At 57.1% G+C, this 15,012-nt stretch overlaps 1 protein-coding gene and 1 long non-coding RNA gene across 6 annotated transcripts in view; one reads left to right on the forward strand and one right to left on the reverse strand.

The window, feature by feature from the left end:
* The window catches only part of LOC144290708 (uncharacterized), a 29,182-nt gene extending 16,940 nt beyond the window's left edge, over positions 1-12,242 (forward strand). Inside the window, exons 4-7 of one of the 5 annotated variants that reach the window (XR_013358274.1) lie at positions 298-4,038; positions 5,207-5,287; positions 6,147-6,340; positions 11,881-12,242. This is a non-coding gene — a long non-coding RNA (uncharacterized LOC144290708). The other 4 variants (XR_013358276.1, XR_013358277.1, XR_013358273.1 and 1 more) reach the window with 4 other exon arrangements.
* The window catches only part of MYO1F (myosin IF), a 33,684-nt gene extending 19,596 nt beyond the window's left edge, over positions 1-14,088 (reverse strand). Inside the window, exons 1-10 of the mRNA XM_077860178.1 lie at positions 13,955-14,088; positions 5,350-5,487; positions 4,797-4,886; positions 4,612-4,706; positions 4,114-4,201; positions 3,906-3,995; positions 1,544-1,675; positions 1,257-1,388; positions 916-1,048; positions 530-726 (exon numbers count right to left, since the gene is read on the reverse strand). Of these exons, the coding sequence (XP_077716304.1) occupies positions 530-726; positions 916-1,048; positions 1,257-1,388; positions 1,544-1,675; positions 3,906-3,995; positions 4,114-4,201; positions 4,612-4,706; positions 4,797-4,886; positions 5,350-5,487; positions 13,955-13,957 (1,098 nt within the window). The 5' untranslated portion in view covers positions 13,958-14,088. The remainder of the gene's footprint in view (positions 1-529; positions 727-915; positions 1,049-1,256; positions 1,389-1,543; positions 1,676-3,905; positions 3,996-4,113; positions 4,202-4,611; positions 4,707-4,796; positions 4,887-5,349; positions 5,488-13,954) is intronic.
* Positions 14,089-15,012: the final 924 nt, after the last annotated feature.

The raw sequence follows: 15,012 nt of genomic DNA on the forward strand, positions 1-15,012 counted from the left end.
TCCTACCTTGGAAGCTCACTTCCCTGTTAACCATTCTGAGCCTCTAGTTTCTCAACTTCAAAATGGGGGTAATAATGGCAGCTACTCTGTAGCGCCTCATTAAGGAGTTAAATCGACACATGTAACAGCACTTAGGACAGTCGCTGGTGTAGACTAGGTGTTACGTAAGGTTGATTATGACGGGATCGTCATCATCCTTGGCATGACACGTCCCGTTCCCTTCTGCTCCTGTCCACTGTCCTCCTGACAGCCCCCCTCGTGGCTCTCAAATGCACCCACATGTCTCCACCCGCACAGCCCCCAGGTCCAGGCCTGGATGGTTCCAGCAGCCGCCTCCCTCCTGCGCTCCATGCCACAGCCAGATGGAGCCTCTCCCTACATCTTCCATCTGATCACCTCCTGCCCCTGCGCGGTGCTCCCCATTGCCAGGAATTGGTGAGGTGACAGTCAAGCCTGCCTTCCCCACTTGGCAGTCTGAGCCCAAGGCGGTCTGGGGGCAGGGCCTCTCCCACGCCCTGGCCCCCCTCACCTCCACGAGAAAGTCAAAGAGACGGGCGTAGAGCCCCTTGGCCAGGGCATCGCGGGTGTAGGCCGCCTGTTCCACGTTGAGGGTCACATCGATGGACTCACTGCGTCCGCCCCAGCGACTGTCCATCTTGCGGCTGGTGAGCTTCTCCTGCAGCCGTGTGCTGTCGATGCCCAGCAGGTAGGCGGGGAAGGCCAGCACTGCCAGGGTGGGGGACACGGGGCAGCCACTTTGGCTCTTGGGCCTCCTCTGGGGTCCCCGTCTCTCCCCATTTTGCCCAGTGACACAGATACTGTCCTCGTGGGTCCTTACCCCCTGGGGGTGAACCAGGAGGAAGTGGTTCTCACACACAGACGTGCCCCCTGGCCCTCCCCAGCACCCACACTCACGGTCCACACTCTCCACCCGGGCGTAATTCCCATCTTCGCAGAAGCTGATGTTTCCCAAGTGCAGGATTCCCGCCACAAGCTGCAGGACCAGCTGCTGGACGTTGGGGGGGATCCCGATGACCTGCATGGCGTTCTGCAGGCACAACGGGACAGAACCTGTACCGCCAATCACCACCTCCACCCCGCCCTCCTGGGTTAGGCTTCTGGGGCCAGGGCACGGACACAGGGGTCAGGGCACCTGGATCCCTGTCCTGCCCATTTCCTCCACTTGCTGTGTGACCTTAGGCAAGTCCTTGCCCCTCTCTGGGCCTCGGTTTTCTAGACTGGTGGTCACCACTCACCAAAGTCTCGCTGAAGTCGCTCTGGTCATCCGTGCCATCCACCTTGTAGGTGTCCGATTGGAGGTAGTAATAGTAGTCGGGGGTCATGAGCCCCAGGTTCTGCCGCTGCTCCTGGGAGGCTCCTTCCAGCAGCTGGAGGACGAGCGATGCTCATGCATCTGACATGGACTGGTGCAGCCCTGTGACCCCCGCAGTCCTCACTGCCATGGGCTCCTGGACCCTGACCCTCCTGCTGTCTCCCCTCAGGCCCTCCCTCTGCCCCAGCCTCACGGCCCCTTTCCTTGCACCTGATAGTAGATGTGGAAGTTCCTCTCGTTTTCATTCTGCATGACCACTCGGGATTTCTCCAGCAGGAAGTTGGAGATCTTGCCCCCATCTGGCTCCCCGCCGCGGCTGAACTGGATCTCAAAGTACTTGCCCTGAAGCCGAGAGAGCCATGTTAGATGCCCAGGGTACCCCCTCCCTGGGGGGGTGCAGGTGGGGGACTGTCCCTCTCTTGCCCATGTGACCTAACTTTTCTCTCTCCACCTCCCACTTAGGGACGTTCACTCTCTGCATCAGCTCTTTCCCTCCAGCATTTAAGCTGCTCCTCTAAGGACTCCAGCCCTCATCAGGGCATCCAGGCCTGTGCCTGGCACATAGAAGTACCCCATTTTATTGACCAGTTTCCCAGTCCTCCCACCACAACACAGAGGCCTCCATGTCTCTGCAGGCTGTTGCGGGTGTCAGGGATCCTGGGTGTCCCTGAGCCCAGAGTGAGGGCCCCACATGCCCCTTCCTTGGTCTCTGACAATGTCTGGTTCTACTTTGGCCAGAGGTTGGAGGGCAGAGAAGCCCCCTTACTTTTCCCTTCCAGGCAATGACGATACACATGACATCATCCCATTACACAGACATCTGTAATACAGGACATATACCTATTCTGTACAATAAAATAATAAAAAAATATAATTATGTTTTGGTAGTTCGTCCACGTTTTTGTGTGTATCAGTAGCTTGAAAACATATACTGCATGATTCCATTTATATAAGGTTCTAGAACAGCTGAAACTAATCTAAGGTGGGAAAAAATAAACCCAGAGGAAGGTTGCTTCTGGGGTGAGGTGGGAATAGAGATTGACCGTAAAGGTGAAAGGCAGGGGGAACTTTCTGGAGTGATGGTGATACTTTGCATGTTGATAGGGTTTTGGTTGCACAGATGCATGCATTTTTCCAAACTCGGTGAACAGTCCACTTTAGATTGATGTGTTTTCTATATGCAAATTTTACTTTAAAGGAAATGAAAGAAATAAAAAGAAATTTATATTGGATTATAATTAATGATCTGCATACTGAAGTGTTGGTGGAGCACAAAGTATGGTGTCTGCCGTCTACTCTCTAGTGTACCCCCCAAAATAAAAAGATGGAAAGGGGCACCTGGCTGGCTCAGTTGGTGGAGCATGTGACTCTTAATGTCAGAGTTGTGAGTTCAGGCCACACACTGGGTGTGGAGCTTACTTAGAAAAAAAATGAACAGATGGAGATTTGATAAAGCAAGTATAGCAAGATGTTAATGATAGAATCTAGGAGGTGGGCAGCAGGTGTTCATTATGCTAATCTCCCAATTTTTCTGTGTTAATTTTTTTATTTTTATTTATCTTATTTAAAAAATATTTTATTTATTGATTCACGAGAGACAGAGAGAGAGAGAGAGAGAGAGAGAGGCAGACACACACAGGCAGAGGGAGAAGCAGGCCCCATGCAGGGAGCTCGATGTGGGACTCGACCCGGGACTCCAGGATCACACCCTGGGCCGAAGGCAGGTGCCAAACCGCTAAGCCACCCAGAGATCTCTGTGTTAATTTTTTAAAAAAGTAAGCACCACGCCTACAGTGTGGAGCCCAATGCAGTACCAAACTCAGGACCCTGAAAGCAAGAGTTGGATGCTCAACTGACTGAGCCACCCAGGTACCCCATTAAAATTTTTAATAATAAAACATTGAGGAAAGTACTTAAAATATAATTACATGATAAATACGTTAGAAAATAAAAATATCATTAATAATATTTAGGGGAATAAAGACCTTACTACTGTATGGAATTTGTTAAATCATTTTCACGTGTAGGTGTTGTACTGGAGTTACTGAGGTCTGTGAGATGGATATTAACATCATCCCCATTTTATGGATGAGAGAACAGGAGCTTTAGGAGGCTTAAGCTGCTGAAACATTTTTTTTTTTTTTGGCCAAGCCGCAAATCTAAATAGTGTCAGAATCAGACCATAAATCCAGACCTGTGGATCTAGTCTGTCTTCCATTTGGTTCAGCACTAACACCCGACACAAAGAAGGAGCCGGAGAACAATTTGTTGAAAGAAAGAATGAATGAGAGGATAAATTGGGAACTGAGCTGTGAATAGGAAAGGATGTAGCATGATCGCAGCCAGGGAAATATTTAAGAATGTTAACAACAGGCCAGTCAAGGCTTCTATACCGTTCGGCTAGTCGGGGAGTCTTTTTAAGACGGACCATAAGCAGGAAGTGAGTCTCCCATAAGCAGGAAGTGAGTCTCCCATCGAGGAGCAGCTAGTTTCTCTGTTAGTGGGAACACAGGTGTGCATGCCTGTCAGTATGGAGGGAGTAGTTACTCCAAAGGGGGGGCTGCAGACTCACAAAGCGGCTGGAATTGTTGTTGCGCACGGTCTTGGCATTGCCGAAGGCCTCCAGCAGTGGGTTTGATTGCAGGATGATATCCTTCACGTGCTGGGGGCAGAGGCAGGTGGAGGTGGCAAGAGGTCAGGACGAGGTAGGTGATCGTGGGGGTTAACTACTGTGCAGCTGGGGGTGGGGGACCCAACCTGTCCTTCTGTTCTCCCCTCACCTGGACTTTCTCGCCTCCACCAGACACCTTGGAGATGTAGCCCATGATGTATTTGGCTGCCACTGTCTTCCCAGCTCCACTCTCTCCACTGGGGGTGGGTGAAGGAGAGAATGATCAGCAGCCAGTAGGGAGGGGGGTGTTGGGAGGGGTAAATACCTTTTCTAGTGCCTGATCATTCATTCATTCATTCATTCATTCATTCATTTATTCTCTAGTGTGTGCCAGGCACCATACCAGCCTCTGGGGAGACAGTAGCGAACAAGACAAAAATCCCTGCCGTCTCAGAGCTGGTATTTAGAATGGACAGATGGACAGTTACAGAATGAATAAATAAACGTATCATGGGCCATGTGGTGACAAGGAAAGTAAAGCAGGGCCAAGGGCAGAGAGGGACAGTAAGGTTCTGTGCGGCTCCGGAGTTCTGAGCGAGCCTCCCTAGGGCGGTGAGGCTGTCCTGGGGGCCTGGGCAGGAGCGTGTGGGGCCCCCCCACTCTGTACCTGATGATGACACACTGGTTCTCACAGTCGATGAGCATGTTCCGGTACATGTTGTCTGTGAGGGCGTAGATGTGTGGGGGATTCTCGTACTGGGCCTGGGGAGAAGATCAGGTCTCAGCCCAGGGCCAGGGGCTGGGGGTCCTGGGGGTCCTGAGGCTATGCCTCCCACTTGGCCCCAGGCTCACCGCGCCCTGGTAGAGGTCGATCTCCCGGTCAGTGAAGTAAGGCATCTGCTTGAAGGGGTTTACGGAGATGAGCACAGAGCCGATGTAGGTCTGGGGTGCGGTTAAGGGCTTTGCGGTGTTCTGGCTTTTGTTCCTTATGGGCCCCTGTCTCCTAATCCTAATGCCCCGGGGGCCTCTGGGGCCCCGTTGCTCAGGTGGAGATGCTCGGATGTGCTCTGGGTCACTTAGGGAAGAAACAGGGCTGGGTCTCAGAAGGAGAGATGAAAGGCACTGTGGCTGAGCAGCCCAGGCCTGAGGGAGTAGTGAGGACCACAGCCGTCCCCAAGCAGAGCCCTGCTGTCACTGCATCTCCCCCCCCCCCCCGCCCCCGTGCTCTCACTGCTCATCCCTCCCTCTGTTCATTTGCTCAGGCCTCTGTGTGTCCCTTCTGTGCTGCAGTCCCGCTGCCACACTTCCCTGCGGTCATCCACCTGCCGTCCCTCCACCCACTGGTCAGTCACCCTCCTGTCCCTGTCCCCATCATCTGCCTGTCCCTGCCCACGGCCCGGGGTACAAAGATATAGTCGTCCATGAAGCGCTTGCGGAGGTTGCCCACGATGGCGTCCTCGGTGATCTGGGGCAGCAGCACCATGTCGTCCACACCGCTCTGCTTCACGTTGTGGCTCTGCCAGTGGAAGCGCTCCTTGCTGCCCTGCGTGGGGAGGGGGGTGGCCAGATGGGAGTGAGCCCCCGCAGGGGGCAGGGCGGCGGGGTGGTGGTGGTGGTGGTGGTGGTGGTGGTGGTGGTGGCGCTGATGCCTCACCTCCTTCTGGTTCTGCCTCCCCTGGGCCACCTGCCGGCCTCCTGCCCCAATATGGGGACACCAGGGGAGGTAGGCGAGGTTGAGTCCAGGCTCCCCACCTCAAAGAGGGGGGCTCTGTCCTCCCATCCCTCCACTCTGCGTCCCACTGTCATGGAGGAGACGGTGATGCCAGGCCCTTGGGGGAGGGTGGCAGGGTGTGCTTGGGGGGGCTGTGGGAGGGGGACGGAGTTGGCGGGTGACTTGTTGGGGGGATTGACTCACCCTCCTTCTCACTTCTCCTTCAGACTCCCTCCGCCCACTTCCTCAGCTGGCTCTCCCTGCCCAGGCCCGGGCTGAGCCCCCGACTTCTCTGTGGCGTTTGACCTGCCGCCCAGCCTTCCACCTCTAGATGGCCTCCTTCCTCCTCTCCTCTCTCGTGGTCACACATCCTAGCAGATCAGTCTGTGACCTCTGTCCTCTGTGCCCCCACAGCTTTGCCTTCTCATTTCCTCCCCCTTTTTTTTTTTTTGTCGTTGTTCTTGTTCTTGTTTTGTTTTGTTTTAAATCAGGGGAGACTTTCCTTAAGCCCCAGGGAGGAGACTCAGACACCAGCTCCCCCCAAGACCCCTCCTCCAGGAAGCCTGCCTGGAATGTTTTCCCTCTTCAGCCTGCCGAGCTCATCCAGTGCCTTGGACACCGACGCATCCTGGCTCAGATGCACTCTGATCGGCACACCCCTGCCGTGGAGGAGTCCGGCAGACAGGTGGGTGTCAGCGGCCTGGAGCTGCCCTCGCAGGCGTGCTCATGCCTGGACAGGATGTCCCCCCTCGGGGAAGCCCCTCATTCTCAACCCGGGAGCTCTTGGAGGGCGGGGCCTGGCTCTCAGTGCTTTCTCAGCTCTAGAAGGGATGACCTGAAGGATGAACGAGGAGTTAAGGCAAAGAAAGCAGCCCCCCAGCTTCAGAGGAAAACCCTTAGAGTGAAGGATGCTGGGAATCAAAGTCGAGTCTTCAAGGATGACCAGTGTTTGTCACACCGATTCCAGGGAAGGGAGATGGTGGGCCGGGCAGAGAGGATATGGGCAGGGGTGAAGCAGGAGGGGCAGTGTAGGGCAGAGGTGGGGGAGAGGCCAGTCTCTCGTGGGGACCCTGGGGGATTCCTGAGCAGGGGAGGTGCACGTTCAGATTCTGGACACCCTGACAGCCGGGGCAGGGCCACTGAGGATTGCCCACAGGTTTTGGTGTGGGGGTAGATCTGGGTTCTAATCCAGGTGATCCGACGCTGCTCTGAGCCTCAGTGGCCTCGTCTGTAAAATGGGAGAAGCAGCCTCACTTCCCAGGGTTCACGCGATGGAGTAACTGCTCTGGGGGTGCAAAATCCAAACCAGGGTGAGGGGCAGGCGCTCCTCTCCGGCCCAGGGAGTTGTGAGGATGGGCCCAGGGCACCCAGCCCTTAGGTCGTGCTTGATGCGGGGAGGCCAGGGGTGAAGTCCTCACAGCAGCTTGGGGTGGGAGTGGGGTCTAGGGATGGAAACTGAGGCTTGAGAGGTATTTGACACTTGACTACGGACACAGCTAAATTGTTTCCAAGGGTGTGGGATTCGAGTCTGGATCTGTCTGACAGCAAAGGCCGGGCTCTTGCGTGTACACCCACAAGCGGCCCAGGCCCCACGGGTGTGTTTGGGCTGGACTTTGGCCAGGAGCTGCGAGGAAAGGTGCCCCAGGCAGTGTGGACCTTGCCCAGCAAAGGTGCCGAAGCAGGAGCCGAGAGCAGAGGAGGGAGCGTATGCGGGGGGCGAGGGCTCGAACCCCAGCTGCTTCCGGCCTGAGCAAGTCAGAGTTTCTCGTAGGGTCTCCTCGCTCTGGGGCTGAGAAGCCGTCTGTGGGGTCCCGTCACTCTCCCATCCATAAAATATTCTGAGGCACCTACCATGTGGTGGGACCCCCGGCACCCCCTGTCCGCCACCGCAGGGAAAACCTCTCAGTCCCTACCCTGGGCACCTCCGAGCTTTGCTGATGCTCAGACCTCCGCTCAGAACACCCTTCCTGCTTGGGCCGTGCCAGTCCGGCCTTCGCATTCGGCTCAGGTGTCACCTCCTGTGAGAAGCCTTCCCCGCCCCAGGCCAGCTGGATCCCCGCAGCCCCCGGGGCCTCCTCACTGCGGCCCTGCGCACATCCTGGACATCGTGCACGCGGGCTGCGCCTTCTGCTGTGCAAGCCCCAGGGATGGGGGGGCTCGGGCGATGCCAGGTGGCACGTGGTCTCAGGGCTCGTTTGAATGAACCAGTGGGAGAGTGGGAGAGCGGGCAAAAGAATGGAGGGGAGGTCAACCAGGGGCCAGATCCCGAAGGGCCTTGAATGCCGAGCAAGGGAACTCAGGCTCGATTGTCAGCAGCTTGGAGAGTTCTCAGCCGGGCCCGTACTGCTCCTGGGGACACTTTAAGAATTGTGGGAGCAGGGCAGCCCGGGTGGCTCAGCGGTTTAGCGCTGCCTTCGGCCCAGGGCATGATCCTGGGGACCTGGGATCGAGTCCTGTGTCAGGCTCCCTGCATGGAGCCTGCTTCTCCCTCTGCCTGTGTCTCAGCCTCTCTCTCTCTGTCTCTCTCTCTGTGTGTGTGTCTCTCATGAATAAATAAATAAAATCTTAAAGAAAAAAAAGAATTGTGGGAGCATTTTGGAGGAGGCTGGCATTTTAAGCGGGCTGCGGATGCCAAATCGTCATCCCGACCGCAGCGCCCCCTCCACCCCAGCAGATGCTCGTTTAAGTGACAAAAGTGTTTGTAATCACTGGAACCTAGAATCAACTTCTGTTTTTTGTCCACACAGAAAAATCGATGTTTGCTTTGCATGGCCGACTCCCACCACATGTTCCAGGCTACCCTGTATCAAGGGAGATGCTGGTTTTATTCAGATTTCCCCAAGATTTGATCAGCATTTCAGAAGCCCACGCTGCTCACGCTGTCAGCGAGAGGTACACCTGTCCCGGTGTGAGCACCTGGGGGCTCCAGGGGGAGTTCGTGGGCCACTGGCCGGAGCACTTTCATCTTTCTGTGCATATTTTATTCCAAGTGGCTTTCTCTTCCGTATCACAGGAGGCCACATGAATTATTTTTGAATTTTGAAATTATTTTGGGAGGCTATGCGTTGTTTCACTGTCTGTGAATTGCAATTTGGGGATTCAAGGGGCCGGCCAAGGGGTCTGTTATAGGAAGGGGGTGCTGGGTGCGAAGAACCCCTGGGGTGCGGGTGGGGGAGGATGGTTGGGAGGACAAAGCTGCGGGAGCCACATCGTGCAGAGGTTGGAGAGGACGCCTGTGGTAGAGGCTGAGCAGGGAGTCAGCTGGGAGGTTGGAGGCAGGTGGGACCGTGAAACCCGGAGATGACAAGGCTGGGTTGGCAGAAGCAAGGAGCTGTGGGTCGGTCCCCCGAGCTACCGAAGTGTGTCCAGCTCGCCGGAGGCTCAGAGGGGCCCCCATGGAAGGCACTGGCGACCTCATTCAGAAGTCAGATTGGGAGATCAGGAGGTGTAGACAGATGGGGAGTGAGGATGGCTTTCAGACCACCTGGCTGAGAAGGGGAAGAGGGAAAGATGCTGTGGGGAGACGAGGGGTCAGGGAGCAGGCTTCCTGTGTTCAGGATGGGGAGACCAGAGTGTGTTGGGGAGAAGAGAGGATGAAATCTGGGAGCAAAGGGGTATCATTCATGGACTGGTGTTGTAGGTGGTGGCGGGGCAGGGGGAGGCTCTGCTCTTGCTCTGAGCCAAAGGTCAGTGGGGAAGTGGGTGGGTGGGGGGACAGGGAGGCTTATGGGGGTGACAGGAAGTGGATCCTCCCTCTGAAGACCTCTGAGGGGTGGGGCCTCAGGTGTTAACTATGGTAACCAACTGCAATCATAACAATAGTTAGCACCCCACTGGCACTTACCCGTGCCACGCTGCGGTCTAGGCTTCTTCCGAGAATGACCTTACCAAACATACTGAGACCAGTACTATGACTAGGTCCACTTTGTGGAAGAGAAAACTATAGCACAGAGAAGTTAGCTGTCTTCCCCAAGGTCACACAGCACGAAAGGAGGATCTGGGAGACAGGACGGTAGAGACTGTCGCCCTCTGCCTGGTCCGGGTCAGAGGTGGCTGGGCTTGGGTTCAGAGCAGAGGAAGATGGGGCAGGGACAAGACTGGATCTGTCCAGAGTTTTCCCAGTGGGTCGACTTGGACTCTACGCTCCTGGGCCCCTCAAGCTCGGCCGAGGCTCAAGGCCACTTCCTTTCTGTGAGGTCAGAGGCCCTGATGCTGGCTGTGTCTGGCTGGTCTCTTGGCCCCAAGGACTTGGTTCCTCTTCCTGTCTGTTCCTTCTCCCCAGCCAGCTGAGTGGCCTTCTGTCTCTTGCAGCCTGAGCCATTCTCTCTCTCCATGTCCTGCCCCTGGGCATTGGAACCTCCAGATCCACTCCTAGCCCCCTGTGAGGCCAAAAACCATGGGTTGTTTGCAGTAGAGGGAGAGGTTTTGCTCAAGTGAGTACAGTGCGTGAAAAGACAGTCAAGAGTTTTGGCTTGGGACCGGTTGGGTGTGAGGCCTGGCTTGATAGTTAACTGACTGTGTGACCCCGGGGAGGCCACTTGACTTCTCCAAGCCTCCGTTTTCCCATCTGTAAAATGGATTCCATAATAATTCCCCTCCCTCGGTTCTGAGAGCCAGTGCAGAGGAGGGGTGTGCTGGATGCCCCAGGAAAAGGCAGCTGGTGACCCCAAGAGCATTTAGTGGAAGTGAACAGCCTGTGACGGAGGATGTAGGAGCTGGTGGATAGAAGCTTGTTGAGAGAGCGAAGGAATGAACGAAGTACAGTCGGGATGAGGCTGCCTCCGGCTCTGTGTCATGAGTACCCACCTCTCTCTGGCTCCCAAGTCCCCATAGATCAAGTTGAAATTGAGTTTCTAAGTCTCTTCCTTGGGGGTGGGGGGTGGGTGCAATGAAGATGTTGTGGTCACAGTTGACCACAAGTCAAGTATGACTCAACCTGATGGGGCTCTTGTGAAAGAGTCAGGGCTGGGGTAGGATGGGAGGGAGATTCTAAGTTTGACTCCTTCAGAGAGACGCCCCCCCACCCCCGGTCTAAGGCAGAGGGCATGGGGAGCGGGGCTTCCAGTTTCTCTGGAGTGGAAATCCCACGTCCAAATGAGGCTGGAGGGATGGGCAGCCTGGGGCATGGGGGTCAGCACCCCTAAGTCCCCCACAGCCCCTCATCTTGTAGGGAGGAGCAGGAGATGGCAGGTCAAGGTGACTTCAGGAGTCACTGACTCCTGAAACAAAGGACTCTGCCACTTTTGGGTGGTACAGCAGCTCACCTAGACCCCCCTGGGAGGGAAGGGTATTTCCTCATCTGGAAATAGTGATGGCTATTTCCTCATCTGGCAAATGGGAACACGGAGCGCCATAGACCTCACGGGGCGGATTCAATGAGGTCAGGCTGGGGAGGTGGGAGCACCAGCCGCGCTCACCGAGCGCCCTCCGCCGCCTCCAGCTGCGGGTCCACGGGCGGGCGGGCGGGCGCAGGCCGCGAGGCCGGGAGGGAGGGCGGGTCCACGGGCGGGCGCAGGCCGCGAGGCCGGGAGGGAGGGCTGGACGAAGGGGCTTTTGCAATTTGCCCCAACTGCTCCGGCCTCCCTCTCCTGGGTGCTGATGAGAAGAGCCTCAGACTGGAGGGAACAACGAAACAGCCACTTCCTTCCTCGTTGGGGTCCTTCGAGCTGTGGTCGCCAGCCAGCAGGGAGATGTGAAGCTACCGAGGCAGCAGCTGCTGGGTGGCCCCCAGACCCTGCCCCCGCCCCGGGTCCCTGGTGTGTCCCCGGTCCTGTCCTCCCCCAACTCAGTGGGGTTTTGGGGCCACACCCTGCGTGCCTGCCTGTGCAAAGGCATTCTCGCCTTCAAAGGTTCTTGAGGTCCCCCTCCTTCGGGTGGGGAGCGCTCTCGGTTTCCTTTCGGCCTAACTGGAGGGGACAGGTGGGGACATTGGTCCTTCTAGAGTCCTCCGTCCTAACTCTTTTGGCCCCAGGCCTTCTCTGTCCCTCCCCACGGCTGGCGCCTGTGGACCAAGCAGCCACATCACTGGTCTCCCGGCCAGATGTCTGTACTTTACCGATCCCTATTTCCCTTGCTCCACCACCATCCCCAGCTGGGGACAACCGGCTGCTGCCCTCACCCGGCTTACGGTCAGAGTCACACAAAAACTGCTGCCAACCTCAGTCCCGGCACCAGCAGTCAGCATCAAACAGAAAATATGACGAGGTCTGCCACCAATTTCCCCAGCATCACCCACGGCCGCGACAGCCGCCCTCGCCATCAACAGCCACACCTGACCAACTACGGTGGAGGCAGCAGCCACGGCAACACCAACGCGGCCCGAGAGACTGTCCCCGACAACCAACCATGGACGAGCAACGGCCAAAGAATGCCACCATCACCACCCAGCTCTAAATGACAGTGACCATTGGGGCATCTGGGTGGCTCAGCGATTGAGCGTCTGCCTTCGGCCCAGGGTGTGACCCCAGGGTCCCGGGATCGAGTCCGGCATCGGGCTCCCTGCGGGGAGCCTGCTTCTCCCTCTACCTGTGTCTCTGCCTCTCTCTGTGTATCTCTCATGAATAAATAAACAAAATCTTAAAAAACAATGACAGTGATCATCAACTGCCATCATTCCACCGACCAGCCCTGACGACCACCTGCCACCCGCCACAAACATCCAACTAGCTGCTTCCACCACCAACACCCCCACGAGGCTCACAGTCACCACCAACTTGTGACAATGGACAGCGGGGACCACCAGCACCACCAGTGGCACCAACAACCCAACAATCATGGTCCGACAGCGACTGGGAATGAGTCACCTCCACCCACCGGCACCACTGGCTCCAGCAATGAATGAGCAGCACCCACAGCGATGGTTACTGTGCGGAGCGCATGGCAGGTGCCCCGTAAAGCACTTGGTGAACGTTGTTTCACTGAATCTTTCCACCCTCTTCCTGACACTTGTCATCATCCCTCCAGGAGGCCATCAGCACCCCTCGTGTTAGCCTTGTGGATGGGGTCTGCTCTTTTTTCCCTCTCCCGTGGTCCCCCTGGGGGAGTCTCCCCTCCCACACCCTTTGGGCCAAGCAAACCATTGACTAAGCATTTCATATGGCTTCCTTGGGAGGGGTGGGTGGCTTTTCTCTCAAGTAGCAAATCATTTCCTGTGTTCTTTTGATCAAAGTCTGCCCATCTGAGCTCCTGGGCCCTCCTGGCTTGGCTCCTTCTTCGAAGAATTTCCATCCCCAGCCCAGAGCGCTAGCTGATGGTTTGGTGGGTGAGTGAGGTTAGCATCGGCTTTCTGGAATAAGGAGAGGTTGTCTCTCAGACTAAAACCAATGCCTGCCCCTTGGTCTACCACCGTGTCGCCACCTCGGTCAGCTGCCTGCTGCAACTGCCTGGAACACTGCAGTTGTCACCGCTGGCAATGGGACTGTCCCAGCCACATGGTCTCATTGACAGAATGACAAAAAATGAAAGCTGAAGTGGCTTGCAGATGCCTGGAGCGTGGGGGCAAGTTTTCTAGCCAGCCCGGGGGCTCTCTCTTGACGCGTGTGTTGTGCTGTTGCTGCGTCTAGCCCATGACAGTGACAGTCTCCTGAACCCTGTCATCGTGGCCATCATCAATCTCAACCTCAGCAGGTGCTGACACCTCTGGCTGGGGTGTATCCCCTGCCGTACTTGGTCGGAAGGGTCCGTGTGGTGGCGTGGACGTGCTGGGTCTCACTGTCTCCTGCTTCTGTGAGTGCTGAAACCGGACCACCCCGTCACTCACACAGGCACACCCCTGCAGCCCATCACCCATTTGACACGCTTCTGCTCCCAGCTTCCGTGGGAGTGGCGGAACCCACGGACCCTCTGAAGTCCTGAGAGTTTCCCTGAATGCCTTCTATGGCTCAGCTGACTTCCAAATATGACATATGTGGGAACTGAGGCCCAGAGAGGGGAAGTGACTTGCCCAAGGCCACACGGGAAGGTGAGGGACCCAGCTGGGCTGGAAACCCATTCCCCAAGCCCCGGGTAAGGGGTCTGTCCTTGTCCCTGTGGGTACTGTGTGATCCTGCAAGGCCACCCTCTGCCCCCCAGTAACAGCTCCATCCTTGATTCCCATCACCGGCCTGGCATCCCGGCACCACCCCATGTGAGCTTGGTCCCTGGTGAAGGATGCTGGCGGCACCTGTGCTGCAGCGAGGGAACCCTCCCAAAGTGTCCACTGTGCCCCTCCCCACAGCTCCCCACCTTCTGATGGTGGTGTCCAGGGCATCTCCACCTGGCTGGTGCCCCCCTCTCCCCTGCCCGCCCTTGAAGGACTTACCATGGTGGTTGTGTCAGGCCCCTGGGGGAGCGCCCGGATGGGTCGTGGTGGCAGGGGTATAGGCTCAGGCTCTTCTGGGGGGTGGCTCGGGCATGGCCCTGCTCCTGCTCCTGCTCCTGCACCAGACTCCCAGGCCTAGTTCCTCTTACAACAGCCCCCCCTCCTACTTCCTTTAGGGGAGGGGCCAGTGCTACAGGGGTGGGGGGAAGCCGGGCCAGGGGCGGGGAGAGAGCTCCAGCAGCTGTGGCAGGGGAGGGCACTGGCTCGTTGGGGCTCTGAGCCTGAGGGGAGAGGTCCCTGATGGCTGGCAGCCGCCACCAGACCCCAGGAGGGCCCTTCCTCCAACTCCTCAGCCAGGTGCTGCAGCAAACAGCGTGCAGGTCAGCTGGCTGCAGAACTGTCTGCTCTTCCAGAGCGGCCTCAGGCAGCTCTTGGGCTGCTCGGGTCTCTTCAAAACCACTTCAGATGTGTGTCTGTGTAGGCGTCCCTGAGCAAACCCCCTCTGCCAGAGCCTCTGCTGGTCTTCCTTCCAGAAAGGCCAGTGGGGAGCCACCCGTGTCTGTGTCGGGGGAGGACCCATGGGTGGAGGTTACCAGGAACCAGGGGCAGCTGTTAGGTCTCAGACTTTGGATGTCAGCTCTGGATTTTAAAAGAATTTTTTAAAAGATTTTATTTATTGGGACGCCTGGGTGGCTCAGCGGTTGAGCATCTGCCTTTGGCTCAGGGTGTGATCTAGGTCCGGGGATCCTGCAGGGGGGTCCCTGTGGGGAGCCTGCTTCTCCCTCTGTGTCTCAGGATCCCAGGATCACGGCCTGAGCCCAAGGCAGACGCTCAACCGCTGAGCCACCCAGGCGTCCCCAGCTCTGGATTTAATACCCCCCAGCTCTGCTACTTCCAGGGCCCCCCTACTTTCTTACAAAATGGGGGCGCGGGCCCTCGCCTCTGGGCCTGGCACACAGAGGGGTCATCAAGTGTTGGCCCACACCCTGACCCTGGGAGACCCGCCGGCCTCGTCCCGCTCCCCTCTGGACACTAGGAGCCGGGAGTTCGGAGGGGTC

Source organism: Canis aureus, chromosome 19 (genome assembly GCF_053574225.1).
Source record: "Canis aureus isolate CA01 chromosome 19, VMU_Caureus_v.1.0, whole genome shotgun sequence".
Classification (NCBI taxonomy): domain Eukaryota; kingdom Metazoa; phylum Chordata; class Mammalia; order Carnivora; family Canidae; genus Canis; species Canis aureus.